The sequence below is a fragment of the Tetrahymena thermophila genome (assembly GCF_000189635.1).
Source record: "Tetrahymena thermophila SB210 genomic scaffold scf_8254049, whole genome shotgun sequence".
NCBI classification, from domain to species: Eukaryota; Ciliophora; class Oligohymenophorea; order Hymenostomatida; family Tetrahymenidae; genus Tetrahymena; species Tetrahymena thermophila.
In genome coordinates, this window is record NW_002476031.1 from 16,270 (window position 1) to 35,119 (window position 18,850).

At 24.7% G+C, this 18,850-nt stretch overlaps 4 protein-coding genes across 4 annotated transcripts in view; 2 read left to right on the plus strand and 2 right to left on the minus strand. All coding sequences in view use genetic code 6, as the record gives it.

Annotated features, from left to right (window-relative positions):
- The window catches only part of TTHERM_01143900 (alkylated DNA repair alkB-like protein, putative), a gene marked incomplete at both ends in the record, with an annotated part of 1,429 nt that extends 164 nt beyond the window's left edge, over positions 1-1,265 (plus strand). The window contains 3 exons of the mRNA XM_001026126.3: positions 1-584; positions 639-843; positions 905-1,265. The exon at positions 1-584 is cut by the window's left edge and continues 164 nt beyond it. Of these exons, the coding sequence (XP_001026126.3) occupies positions 1-584; positions 639-843; positions 905-1,265 (1,150 nt within the window). The remainder of the gene's footprint in view (positions 585-638; positions 844-904) is intronic.
- A 1,129-nt stretch (positions 1,266-2,394) lies between these two features.
- TTHERM_01144900 (plant dual-specificity MAP kinase kinase family domain protein) lies at positions 2,395-5,620 on the minus strand (the record flags this gene model as incomplete). Its single annotated transcript, XM_001026127.2, has 4 exons — positions 2,395-2,562; positions 2,613-3,631; positions 3,794-4,201; positions 4,459-5,620. The coding sequence occupies 4 exons, from the start codon at positions 5,618-5,620 to the stop codon at positions 2,395-2,397; spliced, it is 2,757 nt and encodes a 918-aa protein (XP_001026127.2).
- Positions 5,621-6,311: 691 nt separating this feature from the next.
- On the minus strand, positions 6,312-13,896 carry TTHERM_01144910 (transmembrane protein, putative; the record flags this gene model as incomplete). The annotated part of the gene is made up of 5 exons (XM_001026128.1): positions 6,312-8,071; positions 8,130-8,493; positions 8,620-10,328; positions 10,438-12,702; positions 12,918-13,896. The coding sequence occupies 5 exons, from the start codon at positions 13,894-13,896 to the stop codon at positions 6,312-6,314; spliced, it is 7,077 nt and encodes a 2,358-aa protein (XP_001026128.1).
- A 2,249-nt stretch (positions 13,897-16,145) lies between these two features.
- TTHERM_01144930 (TLDc domain protein) lies at positions 16,146-17,354 on the plus strand (the record flags this gene model as incomplete). The annotated part of the gene is made up of 1 exon (XM_001026130.2): positions 16,146-17,354. Exon 1 carries the CDS (start codon positions 16,194-16,196, stop codon positions 17,352-17,354), a length of 1,161 nt encoding a protein of 386 aa, XP_001026130.1. The 5' UTR covers positions 16,146-16,193.
- Between the last annotated feature and the right edge of the window lie 1,496 nt (positions 17,355-18,850).

Below are 18,850 nucleotides of genomic sequence, written 5' to 3' on the forward strand. Positions count from 1 at the left end.
TGATACCCACTCTCCTTTCGAAGAAAAAATTGTTATTGTTTCTTTGAATTCTGGAGTAGTTATGTCCTTCAAAAGCTATAAAAATGAAGAAAAACACCTCTTCCTTCCTCCTCGCTCTATTCTTGTTTTAAGTGATGAAGTTAGATACGCCTGGTTCCATAGTATTGCAAGTAGAAAGGTAGATAAGGTAGAAGGGGACTTTAATTTCCGTAGAAGAAGAGTTTCTCTCACATTTAGAACTGTATAGTTCAAACCATGTAGATGTGCTTATCCATTCTTTTGTGAGGATCAAGGATATGACCCAGTTACAATGAAAAAAAATAATCCCCTTCTTCCTAGAGATTACCATGCTAAAGATGACTCAACAAAGGTCGTAGCTCCTAAAAGTGAAGAAGAATAAAAAATTTTAGACGAAGTTTAATAAGTAAATACTGATGGCAAGCCAACAAATTTAGAACAAAAGTATGTCTATGAAGTTTATGAGAAAATTGCTCCTCATTTCTCACATACCAGATACAATCCTTGGCCTAAAATTGAAAGCTTCTTAAAAGGATTAGAACCTGGTTCATTAGTTGCTGATATTGGTAAAATCAATTTAATTTATTATAAAATAAATAATATTTTTCAAATTATTAAAGGTTGTGGAAATGGCAAATATTTAGATTGCCACAATGGAGATATTTACATGATAGGAACAGACAGAAGTGAAAATTTAATATCTTTAGCTAGAAACAGAGGTGAGGATATTTAGGTATTTAGTGCTGATTCTCTTAAGCTTCCATGGTTGAGCTCAAAGTTCGATAATGCTATTTCAATAGCCGTTATTCATCATTTTTCAACCCCGTAAATATAAATAAAAATATATTCTAGATAAAAGAAATAAATATTTAAATTAATTAAATAGAGAATTAAGAATACATGCTATAAAGGAAATCTTAAGAATTTTAAGAGTTGGAGGAGAGGCTCTTATTTATGTTTGGGCATTTGAATAAACTGAAAAAAGTTTCTCAGAATAAGATGTGTTTGTGCCATGGAATTTATAGAATAAATATGAAGACGAAAAAGTAGTCAAAGGAGAAGTTAAACCCAACACAGATATTTAAATTAATGAAGCCAAGCAAAGTGTTGTTTACAAAAGATATTATCATGTATTCAAAAAAGGTGAATTAGAAGAACTTATTTCAAGAATACCTAATTGCAAGATAAATGATAGCTATTACGATCATGCAAACTGGGCTGTTAAAATTCAAAAGACTTCAGAGTGATTAATCTAAATATTTAAATTTAAAAAGTATTAGAAGGAAAACATAATTTTTATTTTTAAAATACACAATCTTTCTATCTATTTATCTATCAACCTATATGTTTATAATTTATTACCATTATTTTTACAAATAAAATTTTATAACTTTTTATTATAAATCATTTTAAATTATCTGAATTAATAAGATTTATTTTGCTTAAAAAGCTAATCAGTTTAGAATATTAATTGATAATTAAATTTATTTAATGAAAACCCCTTTAAATAATAGCCCAAAGTTTATTTAAGATTCTAATAAATAAAAAATAAATTTTAAGAGTTTATTTGATTTTAAAAAATAAAAATTTGCATCAAAAATCTTTGGGTAGGTTGTAATAATTATTTATTTCTTTATTAATTAATAAATAAATAATATAAAACAATTTAAAAAAATTTTTTCAATTTAATTTAAGAAACTTTAAGCAACAAATATACTTAAAAAAATAAATTTTTAAATATTAGATTAATTTAAGAGATATAAAGAGTTATTTTTAGTAAAAATTCCTATTATAAAATCTATATAAGCTCTAAAAAAATATAAACATACACCAAAACAAATATATAAGATTAAATTATAATAATTAAACTATTAAAATTCTAATACTTATTTCTATTTACCCTCTTAAAGTATTTTAAAATTTAGTATTTTGATAGAGTAAACCTTTAAATTTGTAAAATACTACTATTAATAAATAAACTTTCTTAAGATTAAAAATAAAAAAAAACGATTAAATATTAATATTTTAAAGTTAAAACTAAGTGAAATTTTGCATTAAGATGTGTAAAAGTTGCTAGATAATTTTAAGAATTCTTTTTAATTATATGATAATATTAATATTATTTTAAAACAGACAATTAATTTAATATAAATAAAATAGTGTAGTAATTAATTATAAATAATAATCGAGTAATTTTATATTGTAAGTAATTGAAATTGTGAGTATTTATTGTTCTTGCACTTTATAAAATTTAGCTTTATTGAAAATAATTTATTTTAATTTTATGCTTTTAAAGAAGCTAGCTTTTTACAATTAGCTATAATTGGTTGATTGATTGACTCAATCATTCAGTCAATTCCTGAGTTAATTATTAATTCAACTATTGATTTCAATCTAATTAATTTTTTGGTTCAAATCTTAAATTTAATTTTCTATTGAAATAATCTAATATAATTTATTAACACATTCTTATTTATATTTTAGGTCTGTATCAATTATTAGGTTAATTTTGTCTTGATCTTGCTTAGAAATATCAACTTCTCTCTTCAGTTATAAATAAATTAATATTTTAAATAATTTAATAAATTAATTACATTAATATGGTGTTTGAATTTTCCTAATACTTTTTAGTAGAGCTCTTAGCCTAGAATATTCGTGCATACTTTTTGCAACTATTAACTTTGCACAGATAATTCAAATTTTTATTTATAATACTTAGATAGTTAAGGATTATCTGTATTTTTCGGCACTTCTATTTCTGTCTCTTCCTCATCTTACATTTAATTAAACGCCTTATCTAAATCTGTTTAAGATAGATGAGTCATGCTCTTTTTGGTGTTATAACTTTTAGCATGCTAGCTCATATCTGACACAAGTCTATTCATAGAAGTCAATGCCGCATTTGTCTTAGATTACTTTGGATATACTTGCAAAGAAGAAAGCTTTTAACTTACTACTTAATTGGTAATATTATTAGTGCTATTCTATGTTAAATTAAATTGTGTAGATAACATTTTATTAAAATTATTACTACTAAATGTATTTTAATCATTGATATTATATTTATTTACTAATCTATCTTAATTTATATTTTTATCACAAGAGTCATATCTTCTCATTTATTCCTATTTTGATTATATACTCATTTTCTTTAAAGCTTACTATTATTTAATTTAAGGAAAGGCTTTTTATTCACTTGCTCTATCCTCATAGTCAACTGTCTTAAAGGTGTTTTAACAAGATATGCTTTTTTATAAATGTTGCTAATTTAGCAATTACTATTGTTATACAACCTTGGAAAAATTTAAGTCAGTTTCTTTACGAATCCTAATTGGTTGCTTTGCCATAGAATTTAAATTAGCTGAATTACCTACCCCAATCTACTAAAATCCTAATTAAGATTTTGTTGATCGCATATGGTTTGGTTAATTAAATGGGATAGGAGAGTCACATTTAAGTTAATCAAATTTTATTTAAGGAGAATAGGATCTAAAGTTTTCAATACTTTATTTAAAAACGTTATTACCTAAACTTTCCCTTTATTCTTAAATTAATCTTTCACTTGGAGTTGAGTTTATTGATTTATTAATTCCATATTCAATTAATTTTTTAGCTTTTATTTTATTAAATTATGAATGAATGAATGAATGAATAAATAAATAAATAAATAAATAAATAAATAAATAAATTGAAGTTTATATTTATCAAATAAAAAATAAATAATCTTCTTTAAAAAATAAAAACTATTAAATTTATTTAAGTAACAATTAATTACTTCTTGATACAACTTAAGGAGATTTAATTAATTTTTGAAGTTCGACTTTTGATGCGCTTTTTTCTTAATTAATAAAATGTAGATCACTTTAACTTTGCAAAGGTGTTTCTTTTTCAGAATTATTCCCACTACTTTAATTGGCTATAATTTGAAGCTTAAAATTTCTAAATTTAGATCTTTCTAATGGAGAGCCATTTTATTAATCTTTAGCTATTTAACTTTTTGGAGTACTGTCTTGGCTGAGAGAATTATCATTTTTTTTAGTTTAAAATAAAATAAAATCCTTGCTTTTAATGATCTTTGCTGGAGACTCCTATTCAATTTTAGTTTCATCTTAGTAATTTTGAGCTATAAGCTGCTAAACCGCCTTCAAAGAATGGCCTATTTGCTTCGCTTTCATTTCTATTTCTATTCGATTGATTTAAAAATTATAATTTAAATGAAGTAAAATTGGAATGAGCTATTCTTGGAAAATATTCATTTGATTAATAAATAAATACCAATAATTAATTAATCCATTTTATAGATTTCAATAACTATAATCACCCTTTTAAAATTTTAATGGACTGATACATTGTGTATAGTAAGTATAATAGGTATAACAATAAAAAATTTTTTTAATGTTTTGAATCAAATAATCTAAGATAATAAATCAATTATCTTACCAGGATCTGTGAGTAGCTATTTTATTGAATACCTTTTTTAGTGTTCTTTTGTCAGACATAGCTCTATAAGTCTATGTAATTATGGAGAGTAATTAGATGAAATAGGTATATATTAAGCTTTTTAAATTTTTAGCACTAGAGAGCCTTAATTTGTTGCTTCAAAAGGTCTTTTAAAGGTAGCTAGTTAATATAATACACATCCTAGTGACCATACATCGCTTTTTTCATTGTATGGAATGTCTTAAATAATTTCAGGAGACATGTAATAAGGTGTTCCCACTTGAGAATGGGCATGTGATTTGTTATTTTCTAATTATTTAGCAACTCCCAAATCTCCGATCCTTATTTATTCGTTACCTGTTAAAAATAGATTCATAGTCTTAATATCTCTATGCAATATATTTCTCGTGTGCAATTCAAGGAGACCTTCTGCAATTTAGAAAAAGAATTTCCAAATTTTTTTTTCTACTAAAGGTCTACCCATTTAGTTTTTGATAAAATTCTCAAGATCACCTTATTCACAGTATTCCATCACGATACAGAGCTAATTGTTTTCTAAAAAGCTATCATAATATCTAACAATATAAGGGCTGTTTAATTTGTTGAGTAGAATTGCTTCATTAATGCATTCTTTTCTTTACTTTTGCTACATTCCGCCTGCTAATATTTATTTTAACACATAGGTATTTTGATCTTTTTTTCTCCTAACTTTATAAACAACTCCATGCGCTCCTTATCCTAATTTCTTCAGTATTTCAAAATCAGACAAACAAGAAACACTATTTGCATTTTAATCGGAATTACTAGATTCATTTTGCACTTTGTTCTTTAAAATATCTGTCATCTTAATCTTAAGTTCAGCTTACTCTAAAAAAATAATTAATTAATTTTTTAACTATTATGATATCATTAATATATATTGAATTTACTACACAAATATATGAAGAGATTTCAAAAAGGTTAATACAAATTTGCTTTTTCCTAATAATTTATTGAGTTGTTAACTTTGTAGAATTGCTATCTCCTTAATAATAAGCTTAATTTATTGTTTTCTAATTGTTACTGCAATTTTTAAGGAAATCAAATAATAAATGGAATTTTTGGTATGTGCAATTTTTTTTTAATGGGTAGAGCGAATTTAGTACCTCAAAAATTTTGGCATAAAATTTATCTAAATATTTCATATTTTTTATTGGTCATAAACCCTTCAATTTATTTAATCAGTAGAAATAAATCATGTTAATCATCACCAAATATCTATAATTAATAATCAGATATTATAAATTAATTCATTATAGATAATTATAATAAAATTACAATATTTCAATTTTGTTTTATATCAAAAAATATTTTTTTAAAAATAAATCTAAATAATGATGTAATTATTTTGCATATTTACTATTTTATAATTTGAGTTTATATATTTGAAAAATAACTTAATACTAAGTACTAATAGTATTAAATAAACTGATACTGATATAAAATAATTTTAAAAGGTTTAATTTATTGTTTATTATAATTTTTTTTCTTATTTAAGGAATTAAATAAATAAATATTTTTATATTTATAGAGAAATAAATCTCTGATATATAAAAATGTAATTTGTATGATCCTAAATTTGATCATAATTTATTAAAATATCTCGATAAAAGAATAAAAAACTATTCTAAACTTAAATATGAAGTTTAAAAACAAACGAATCTGCTATGAAATTTTTTTCAATTTTATTAAAAGGAATCTTAGCAAATTAGTAAAATTTGTTCAAAAAAATATTCTAAACTGGCACAAAGGACAAATAAAAATGTATTTTGTTTTACTATTATATAGTGATAATATATTTATTCTAGAATTCCTCAATATACGATTATTAATCCTATGAGTAAGAATAAAAAGTGAGTTAGCAAATTAGATGAAATTATTTATGTTTAAAAACCATAGACTTTAGTTTTTCTTAACGTAGATTTCATGGCATAAGGACTTGGATCTTCTTCAGAAACAGCCATGTACAGTTGGAATTGATTTCCATTAAGATTGTTAAACAAGAATTAAGAATATTTAGTGCTATTTGTAAAACTAATCTGAACTCCATAGGGCATATCTTTTGATTAGTAATTCTTGCCTTAAATCAGCGAATAAGATGTATAACTATCAAATGCTGATTGTTGGGTAGTATCAGTAAGCTAATTATCTAAGCCAACATATAAAAAGCCATTTGCTGTGATCCTGATTTAAGTTATATTCAATGTACTTGATACTTAATTGACATCTATGTAATACTACTCATTGATAGTTGGATACTAAGTAGTCTTTTATACTTAAGAGAGAGTGCCTACTTATGAAAGGCCTGTAAACGGATAAGACAATGAACTTTAAGGTAAATTCAAATCCCATTCAGTGAAATAATAGTTACTATAATCAGTTATGAATTTTTTAAGACTAAAAACAAATGTCTGTACTTATACTGCAGAAAGTAATATCTAAGTAACATAGTCTTAAGGACTATTCCAATCAGGTATAAAGTAAATAGTCAAAGAACTACGAGGATTTTGCTTAACATTTGCAATATTACCTTATGAGTTACCAAAGTCATACTGGTTTAGATAGTTATCACATGTAACTCTATCATCTGTATAAACACTTGTTGGTGGTATGTGCAAAAATGTGCTGATATAACAAGCTAACTTAATTTTATTAGGCAAATCGATAGGCGTATTGAATGTTAATGGAATTTTGGTGATTATTCCTCCATTGTTTGCAGTAGTAATTTAATAGCTCAGAATATTTACTGATTACTAATTAAAATTATTGAGGCATATAGATGATATAGTATAATTTTTGGAGCTCATCAAATTAGATATCAAAATTTATGTATACTAAGCATTAGGGTTACTTAAAGCAAATCCATATTATAATTGCTATTAGGTATTAGACTGGAAATTATAGAAAGTTTCTGCTCTTGATATAATTTCAGCTCTTAATTAATCATAATATGATTGAGGTTAAGTTGTAGTAGTTGTTGTAGACAAGCTGTAAACATTAGTAAGTTCTACTTTGTAATAAATTACACCATATTGAGGGCAATATGGACGATATAAAACAAAAGTTGAGTTCACTTAATCTAATTAGGGTGATAACATTCTAAATTACACACCACTATAGCTTATTTAATTAACTTCAAGGAGAAGATTTTAAGGCAATCCAAAATAATTATTATTAGAGTTAACAGTTAACTAAACGTAAACTTGAGTACCTACAATTGAATTCAAACCAGCTTAGAACTTAAAGACAATACTTTAATTAGTATTTGATGAAGATATTGTTTTAGTTGCTGTTGCTGATAAAGTTCCAGAACTATTCACTACAGAAATATCATAAGTTGAAGATTGTAAAACAGTGAGAGTTACACTAACATCTTGAGTAATAACAAATCCTTACTACTAGAAAGATACAATCAATGGATTAGAATACCCGTTTTTAGGTACATAGAATGGAGTATTTGCATTCGAAAACACTATGTTCTGTTAAATTTGTACTAAATTAACATTGCAAATAGGAATTGTAGAGTAGCTATTAAAGTTATCATACGACTTCAAGAAATATACAACATAATTACCTGTTTAAATTGAAAAAAATAATTTAATACATTTTTAATTAATGATATGAAGTATTACTAGTAGGTGTTTGTGTCTTTGCATAGATATAAAAAGAAAGCTAGCTAGCTCCAGGGGCAGCAAATGGTCTTTGAGGAATAATTCCAAAAAGTGAGTCATCTTTTAAGGCTATTTTTAGAGGATATTAAAATCTTTGATTATTCACAATATTTAAAGTTATCAATGTTTTAAAGGGCCCTTTGTTTACAGTGAAAGTATTACTAGTATCAGGATATTTCCAATTTAATACTAAAGTAGATTAATGATAATTAAATTTAAAATAGGGAATTTAATTATTTATTGCAACACTTCTTGCATAGAGAGTTTATGTACCAGTACCAGATTACACATGGAAAACCCACTACTTAGGAAGAATGCAAAGAGGCTGATTAATAAAAAAGTAAAAAAAATTGAATATTATTAATTGAATAAAAAAACTAATTTTTGATCAAAAAAGAATTCAAAATATTTTTTTATTTATTAAGATAGTATATTAATAAAGCTTGTTTACATTTTAAGGATTTGCAATGTTAGATAAAACCAAAGTAAAGGGCTCTACAGCAGTATTAGCAACGTCACTCCAAGTTAAAGCTAAGGTAATAAAAGTTGATACAGTTGTGGTTAATTTCAAGAATTGATTAGTATTTATCCTTCTTAAAGTGATTTATGGTGTGTAGAATTGTAATAAGTATTTCCATTAAGATGGGAAAGTTATGTAAAATTAATATGCAGTACCTTGAGTAAAGAATCCAATTGGGAAAGTGAAGTTGAATGTTAGTGTATTTTACTGTTATACATTTGTATTTGCTAACTGGATTCCTGTGATAAAGAAATTATTATTTGGCTAGATGTTTGAAGCTATATCATTAACCGAACTATATGTGACAGGTACTAATTACTAGCCTACATTGTTTTACTAATTCACTAAGGATATAAAGAATGTATTCAAATTAGGGTCAGGGGAAGCTATAGATGGTAATTAAACTCCAGCAATACTTACACTAAATGTACTCAAATTTGTTGGAACATTAGAAATTATCAAATTATAGGGACTCGATATTGAGCATGGTGATATTTGTGAATTAATCAAACATTGCAAAGATGCATCTTAAACGAGTTAAGGTAAATAGGCATTAGCAAATCTAATTAAAAAGAAATTTGTTCCTTGAGTCACAGAATTTGCAACAAAGCTGAAAGTTAGAGTGCAGATAGAGCCGTAAGTGTTAAAATTGCTTTTGGAAAGAGTAACTGGAGTTGTGGCCTTAGCAGAAGCTTACATGTTAGGAATAGTCAGTGTTGCAGGCAGTTAGATAATAGTCGTACCGTCAGATTTATACAAAGCAATTGATGGACTATTTGTGAATGAACTTGATGGTAAAATAATATTTCGACATATTACAGTAAAGTAATTAGAGCCTGAATAGCTGATGTCCTTTTTAACCTAAAATGAGACTTTGAAATTATTAGCAGCTGTGTTAGCTATTGTAGCAAATGAGAAATAGTTGCTAACAGATCCACCTTACCAAATTTAACATTATATTTAAAGATTAACTGTATTTATATTAGCAGCAGCTAAATCACTGTTAAAGTTTACTTAAATTATTTCAGATTAAAGAAGACCTCTTTAATCATTTGTATTGAAAGAAATTCTTACAGTAGATTCAGCTGAGTAATAAGGATAATCAATATCCAAATAGCCATCAATTAAAATAAGGGGTTTTTGAGTAGCTAAATTATTATAATTTAGATAGCTGGGATATTATAAGGAAGCCTAAGTTTGGTCAATTAATACTTAGTCTTTAGTCATCGTTTAAATTAAAAATAAGTTATTGCTCTGAGGCTATGTTGGAGCATCATTTCCATAGTGGAAAATTTGCATAAATCCTCCCGGTAAAATGTTAGTTCCTGATGATAAGCTCTAAAACTAGAATAAAATAACTTAATTTTAACCTGTTGGTTAGCTCACAATACAATTATGTGGAATAGAAGTTTAAAATTTGCAAGTTGTAGTTGCTAAACCTATCAGTGTTATAGGATCTTTAAAGACTATTTTAACATATCCATTTGATGGAAGAGGATTTGTTGTTGTAAATGTCCAAACTATACGAATATTTTTGGCCCACAATCTAATTGTAGGAGAAGCTGTATTCAAAGTTACCTAAATCTCGTTAGGATTTCCAATATTCTGTTGTTGATAGAGTAGTGTTGCAATTTGTCCATCTTTTTTAAGATAAAAATTTGTTAAATACTTATTTATAAATTATAAATTTTGACTGTTTTTTAATAAGCAAATTAATATAAAAAATAAAAGTAAATAAAAAGTGATTACTTGATGTTGAATAAGCAAAGCTTGTGCTGCTAGGCAGATAAAGTCCTAGTGTTTAAGGTAGTTAGAAATTTGTCACATTTACTTAGCTAACTGTAGCTGTAGTTCCCACTTCCATAGCACAGAAGAAACCGTAGCGCCAATTTTGAGTAGAAGAACCCTGATTTTAATTATACTAAAAGGATAAGCATTTTCTTATGTTAGAAGGGAGACCACCTTACCAATAATAATTTTATTAGGCTCCTCTGAAATCATATGAAGTAACAAATGTAAAACCTGCACCATTTTATGGAGTATCACTACTACCTGTGTTTGTACCTACTACTGTAGTTGTCTCAGTGTGACGAGCATTAATTGATATTTAAGGAGCAAGCTAGCCAACATAGTTATTTTACAGATTCATTCCATAACTATCAATTCTTAAAATACCAGTAAGCATGTAATTATTTGTAAGTGGTACAGTATTAGCTTAAAGTTATTGGAATGAAATAAATTGAGTAGTGTCCTGTAAATTATTGCTACCTGTTAAACGGAAAACTGTGCTTGGCTGGAAAAAATAATTTTTCATGGCAGCTTGTTCAAGAGGTGATGTAGGAATCATCTCTTAATATTTCATAGTTGCTATAAAGAGAGTGACCTAGGTAATTCCAGTTATTGTTTAGACAGGTATAAGTAACTCAAAGGGACTTCCTGAGCCAGTAGGGACTGTTGTAGGAAATTGGACTTCCACTCTTTACATGAAATTATAATTTTAATAGATATTTTAAGTTTGTTAATTCAAATTGTTAAATCCACGACACAAAGTGGGAGTGGCCCCTACAGAACTTGTGCATTAAGTTGAATAGTTTATAGTAGTTGGCGAATCTGAGAAGAAATTCAATCCTGTAAAGAAAACAAATAGGCGCTGATTTCCATCTGTGAAATCGGTCGAACTTAAGTAACCTGCTAACCTAATAAAAGTAGGGACATTAGTTCCATCATTATTTGAATTTAATCCTCCATAAAAATTCACTAAACTATAACGTAAATTTTTTGGCTTTGGAGTGTTTATCGTGTAAGCATTATAGATGATTGCGAATTTAAATTATGGTTAATAATTTTGAATATTATCATAAAAAAAGAAATAGAAATCTAGGGAGTTATCATCAGCATATAAAGAAGCATGCATGCGGACAAATACTGTACGAATAGCAAAAATCATTCCTCCGGAAAACATATTCGCAATATCTGCCATTTTAGATGTTTGAACCTTTAAACGAGAGTATTATCCAAGCTCCAAACTCTGATATTAATCAGCTGCTAAATTAGTGTTTGATGAGATAACCTAGCTGCTTTATAAATTACCATACTGGTCAATAGCAAGTCCTTTTTGTTAAAATTAGATAACTCTACTGTTTGTTACCAAATAGTAGCCTGCTCTTTAACTAGTTGGAGGAGAAGCAGCGTCATTGATGTTTGTGATATCAGTAGGGGTTAATTGCATACAGAAAATGAGCTTTTGAGGAGTATTGTAGGTTTTTTCTGGGACTATACCTAATATACCATTTGTTGCATCACTAAAAGGATTATAGACAGCATTAGCTTAATTTGTAATTACCTAGCTAGATATTGCTGTACTTTCTGAACCAGCTAAAAAGTAACTTTTATTAGGTACCAAAACAATACTACTTGTTTTAGTTATCACTTGGTTTTAAACAATAGCATCTGTGAAAGGTAACATATTATTATTGGGGTTAAGTAAGAAGATTGATACTTTTGAAAAATCAGGGCCGATTGTTGCACCGTTTACAAACATTATTTTAAATCCTATAAAATAATTCTGCTTTGCAATCATTTATCCTACGTTAAAACATTTTATAACTCTAGTAGGTCCATCATTTAAAATGCCACACTCAGTTCTGCTAGTTCCTGGAATTTCTGGAAAATTATGAATTATACTACCTTGTAAAACAGTTGCTTGATTTGGGGTTGCTGAAGTACTTGTGCCTACATTAAATGTTAGTTATACCTACAATCCAGCTGGAGTGCTTGTTTGGAGTGAAAATTAGAATTGAATAGAATTGTAAGTTGAGGCTGTGCCTACTGTAGCAGCATTTGTGAATATAGGCATCACTTAATTAGGAGCAGGTGTAACTGTTTCATCTAATCCCCAGCCTATCTTCATGCTAGAAGAAAGAAGTTAAATTCCCTAGACGTATAAAAATTTAGGAGATTAACCCATTTCTAAGACATTTCTCGTATTGATCTTAAGTCTGCTGACAACCAAATCTAATTTATTTCATTAAATAATATTTTTTAATATTAATCTTTCCATTTTTTTTTAACTTAAGTAAATAAATTATTGATATTATTTATTTAATTAATAGTACAGATTTTACTGAAACTTTAAATTTATTTAATATTTAAAAATTTATTGGTAGAATAATTTGAAAATATCTAACTGGACTAATTGTAAATTATTAAATATCAATGATAAAATTTACTTTCTCCAGCAGAAAAAGCATAAATTGGATTTGCTACATAAATAGCAAAGCGCAAACGGCTATCTTAAAGAAGTGTAGGGTATACTTAAATAGAAACCAAGTTATTTTAAACAATGCAACTATATTAGTCAGCAGGGAGAGCATTTACGACATACGCATTTGTTTATTTTCCAACACTTTAGCACAAGCTAGTAAGTGTTCCATCATTCTTGCTTACAAAGCTGAAAGGAGAAGAATTTCCTTAACCAAACTTTATTTCGTACAAAGAACCTCCTTATCCATTTACATTATTCATAATATCTACAAACACTTAATATTAAGCTTAAAAGTTGTTCTAAATACTGGAATCAACCTAATAGCCTATAACTAAATTTGAAGCAGCATTATCAGATAAAGCGAAAGCAGAAAACAAATCATTTCTATCATAAATTATTGGATTACCTCCAAAACTTTATCCAGAAATAGTAACCATTGAAATATAATTTGTGATCCCTACTGGTTAAGAAACAGGCTAATTATTACTTTGTAAAATTAAAGCATACTCAACTCCAGCTTATAATGATGCATATAGCTGGAATTAATAAACAGTAGATGAAGCAGTCTGGGCAAATATAGTTACAGCTTACTGAGCGCTAGGATTTATGTACTGACTAGGGTTAGTAGTAGTTAAAGTATCGTTTGCAGAACAAGTAGAATAGCTAATAGGTCCTAATGTTGCTGTAAGACCCACTGCAATATTTGCATTAACACTAGTTTAGATTGCATAAGGCATAGTAATCTATATTAAATCAGAAGAGTCCAACGGAGTCTGTAAAGTAAATACAAATGTGTACTAAGAAATCAAATTTCTATTAGAATAATCAACTATGATATCCCATCCATTAATCTATCCACAAGAAACTAAATTGCTAATACCTATTACAGTAATGCAAATCAAATAACTTAAAATACTTTTCTAGCTAAAAGGACGGTCTTTCATTGTAAAAATCGTAATTCCTATTTTAATGGCTAGTTGGTTGACTGCTATAAAAATAATAAGATGAAACTTATTTTTATTTGTTTGTTTTTATTTACTTTGCTTACTTAGCTTTTTCCTAATATATTATAATTAATCAATCGAATATATATATATATATTAATAAATGAATTCAATTGTTATAAGAATTTATTTGTTATTTATTAATAGCCTGACTATCCTATTTACTGAAATAATAAAATATCTCTAAATCAATTTTTTTATAAGCAAATATTGATTATAAGATTTACATGTACATAATTAATTACTTATCTAATGTTTCGTTTCAATTCAAACTAATCTTAATGGATTAAATTTCATTCCATTATAATTAAATAATACACATAAAATAAATGTTCAGCGCATATTTAAAAATTATCAACCTTAAAAAATTATTTATCTAAAATATATCTTTAATTAGATCTTTCAATCTAGCTTTTTTATTTATTTTTAATACTAAACAAATAAATCAATCCTTTTATTATTTTCTTTAAAGCAGTTATTTGCTTAAAATTAATTTACTAAAATATTTTTTTTAATTTTTTTGATAATTAAAATTGATTGCAAATTAAATTTATTTTTTAATTATAACAATAATAATATTTTTGAAAATAAAAATAATATTTATAACAGAAAAAGAAAAAGCTACAATATTAGTAAAACTAGCAACTTATAAAAACTTAAAAACTAATTTTTAAACAGGTTATAAAAGAATTGAATAATTTTACTTGAAGAAAAATAATAGTATTTATATTTAATCTAACACAGTGGTTATATTTAATACTGATTAGTCATGTAATAAAACATCTCTCATTATTTTTTAAATATATTAATACAAAGATTTTAATTTGTAAAACTGTAAATTCTTATTTCTTAAACTATTTTACTAAAAGATTTATTATTATCAGTATTTTATTAAATAATAATTCCATAAAAATAATCTTTATATCTTCTTTTTTTTTAATCTATTTTAAAATTGTATTATAAGTTTTATATTTTTATAATTCAAATTGAAATTATTAAAATGAATTTATTGATCTTTTTTATTTCATATAATTTTTAATTTTAATGATTGGTTTTTAAAACAAATAATGTTGACTGAAAAGAATCCAATATGTTGTATTAAAGGACACATGACTTTCTTATATTTTTTTTATACTTATATTCAGTTTGAGTTTTTTTTAATAAAAGTATTGATTTCTAAAACAGCAGTATTTTCCTACAGCCAAACACAACTATTTTGTAATTTTCTTTGCTTTTAAAATAAATCAATCCATTTGCTAAAATTTAAGAAGCTTAAAGTAGCTCTAAATAAGGGATATAATTTTGTATTTTGTATTAGATTTTTAAGATTTTTCAAAATTATTACTTTTTCTACACTCATCTTAAGGTCTAAATGCTTATTAATCATTAATATATTAATAATCCCCCTTTAATTAAAGAATAGTAAATTAATTATTCATTATCAATAAAAATTAAATATTCTAATAATTATTTAATTAATAAACTATTGAAATAGTGTCATTTATACTGAAATTCAATTTTTAAGTCAAAATTTAACTTTTTTAAAAGTTTATAAGAAAAATTTGTTTAAATATGTTGTAAAAAAGTAAATTTTATTCATTAATTTCACATAAATTAATATTTTAACTTTTTTTTTAAAATTCAGGCAGATTTTGTAAAATTTTAAAAAATATTTATATTAAGACCTATTTTACTTTGGTCAAAAACAGGAGGGACATTAATTAATATATGGGAACCACTAAAGTTTTGGTGATATATTTTATTTCTCTCTGATTGTAGCAGATATGATTTTTTCAATATTCAAATAAATTAATTAAGTTATTACAATTATAAATTATAATAAAGTATTTAATTAAAAATATTCTAATTATTATACACATAATGTTCTAATATTTAATTATAATAGTCTCATTATTATAAACAGAATATTCTAATAAATGAATAAAAATATTCTAATTATGATAAACATAATAATATTCCAATATTTAATTAAAATAATATCATTATTATAAGCATAATATTCTAATAAATCAATTATCATAAATATATTTTTAATTCATAGCTTAACTTTTTTAAAAAAATGAAATAGAAAAATTTTGTAAATAAAAAATGAGTTAAATATTCTAATTCAAAATAGTATTTTGGGTAAAACTGTATAAATAGTAAATTAAATTATTCATAATTTAGTAAATTTTAAATCAAAAATAAAATTCAGTAAGATAATAACAATAAAAAAAATGGGATCATTGAGAACAGAGACTAGTGATAGCTATACTCCTAATGAAGATATATTTAAAATCAATTATGAAGAAAAGGGTTATATGGTTTTGCTAGAAATTAATAATCAAAAATTATAAATAACAATAATGCTAGAAGAACTTTGCTAATTTAAGTGGATGAAATAATTTACGCTTGAAGAGCTTTAAAATATAAACAAGATATTTAATATGTTTGATGATGTAGAATAATCATTCTAACCATTCTAAAAGTGGTTTAAATCTTATATTTAAAATTTAAAAATCAAAGGTAATAGTATGTATGTGACATTCAATTTTGAGTTAGATCAGACTTTCTAAGTTTAATTTATAATCTAACTTAATTAATGTGACTTAAATTGGAATGAAATTATTTCTCAGTTAAGCTAAAAAATTGTCAACCTTGAGAAAAAATCTGAACATCAAAAAGATTTATTGGAAAAATTTTAATAATAATCTAATAAGGAAATAGAATAATTTAAGGAAAGTCACTTATTTCAAGTTTAATAGGTGCATTAAAATTTGTAAAAATAATTACAAGAATACCAATAAGATTCAAGTACCTAGATTAATTTATTGAAAAATGAAATTACTTTGCTCAAACCAAAATAGAAATTTAGCAAAATTCTATATGTAGATGAAATTGAAATGATAAAAAACTGGATTAACAAAGATAATACCTAAATGAACTTAGAGCTTATATATAGAGCAAGCGAGCATGGATTTACAATCTAAAAATTATATGAAAGATGTGTTAATAGAACTCCTTTAATTTTAGTTGTTAAAACAACTTTGAAAAAAAGATTTGGTTTTTATACTGATCAAGCAATTAAAGACTATGGAGGCTAATATCTTACTCAAAATCCTAATAATCTTTTTATTTTTTCTCTAGATTTGAAATAAAAATACACATCAAATGACTCTAATAACTCTAATGCATTTTATTCAAATAGCGGCCATTTGGCTCTGGGTGGTGGTCATGATTTTGCTTTATATTCAAACTCTATTGATAATGCAAGTTCATATAACGCTTTTAGCGGTTATGGTAAAAACTAAGGAGTATCAGGACGTGGTATTTTAACAGGAGGAGCTTAGAATTTTACAACAATAGAAATTGAAATATTCTAAATAAAAAGAATATGATCTTAAATAATATTTTGAAGATTTTATAAACATGAATTCCCATTAAAAAAATTGTAAAAAGGATTGGGTAATTGAATAATACTCACTAAAATTTTAAGTTCGCTTTATGGAAATAATGATATATAATTAAATTGGATAAAATTTAAAGATAATTTAGTTTTTTTTAAAACAATTTAATATATTTTATGTTAAATATTCATGGCTTAAATACTTAATAAAATTTATTTTTAAATATAATGTGTTTAATACATTTTTCACGAATATAAAATATTAAAAAACCTAATAGAGAAAAAATATTTTGATGAATTTACATCAGCTCCTTGTAAATCCTTTAAAAGAAAATTATTATGTACAATATTTCAATTAAAAAATCTAATTATATTTAAATCATAATTAAAAAGTTTTGTAAATGTTATAACCAAATTCATCAATTATCAAAATCTAATAAATTTATATTTTGCTATTAAAATATAAATTTTTTAATATTTTCCAAAATATTCTTTTATTTCTTAAAATTTTTAGGATTTCATCGATTGTATAGTAAAAAATAAATTTTTTTGTTTCTATTTTATTCTTTTTTATCATTATGAAAAATTTAATTTAAACTAAAAATTATTTTTCATGGAAAAATATAAATGCTTAAAATACAATAAATTTTGATCATAAAAAAAATAAAAAAGATTAGTAGTTTTTAACTCAAAAATCTTTTCTTAAAATATTATACCAGATTATTAAAAAAAAAGATATTTTATTTCTACAATCTAGTAAATTTGTTATGAATTGTAAAAATATAGTAAACCTGGTTAATTTTTAAATATATTAAAAAATTAAATAGAATTATTTTTTAAAAAAAGACTTGATATAAAATATTAGAAAATATATATTCAAAATTAAAATAATAAGTTATTTTATAAAATATTTGGTTGCTTTCTCTTTCTTTTTCTGGACCAGTATTTTACTTTCACAATATTTTTGAAATTCTCTTAATGCGTCATTTCTATATCATAGTAGTTCATTATTTTTTTATTGATAACTTATAAACCACCTCCATGAGCTAATAACAAATTCATACTCTAATTCAAATCTTCTATTTATTTTTGTTATTTTTTTTGATTTATTTTTTATTTTATAATTGTAACTAACTGCACTAATAAACCTAAAATCATGTAAATAGGTTACTCTACTAAAATTATTTGAACTACCACTATAAATATTTAACTTACTGTATCAATTTAGTTTGCATAGTTATTTAAGTCTGGTTTTGTACAGAATATATTTAATAACAAATATAGAATGTAAAGAAAAAGCCAAGAACAATACTAAACAATAAAGTAAGCATTAGTTAGCTTAGAGTAAAATGGCATATAATATGTCACTACTATTAGTTGACTCAAAGATACAACTATAGATATTATGCACACAACAAGCCAGTACTAACTCAATTAAATAAAATATGTTGGAATGATAAATGACTCAAAGAGTAATACTATTAGAAT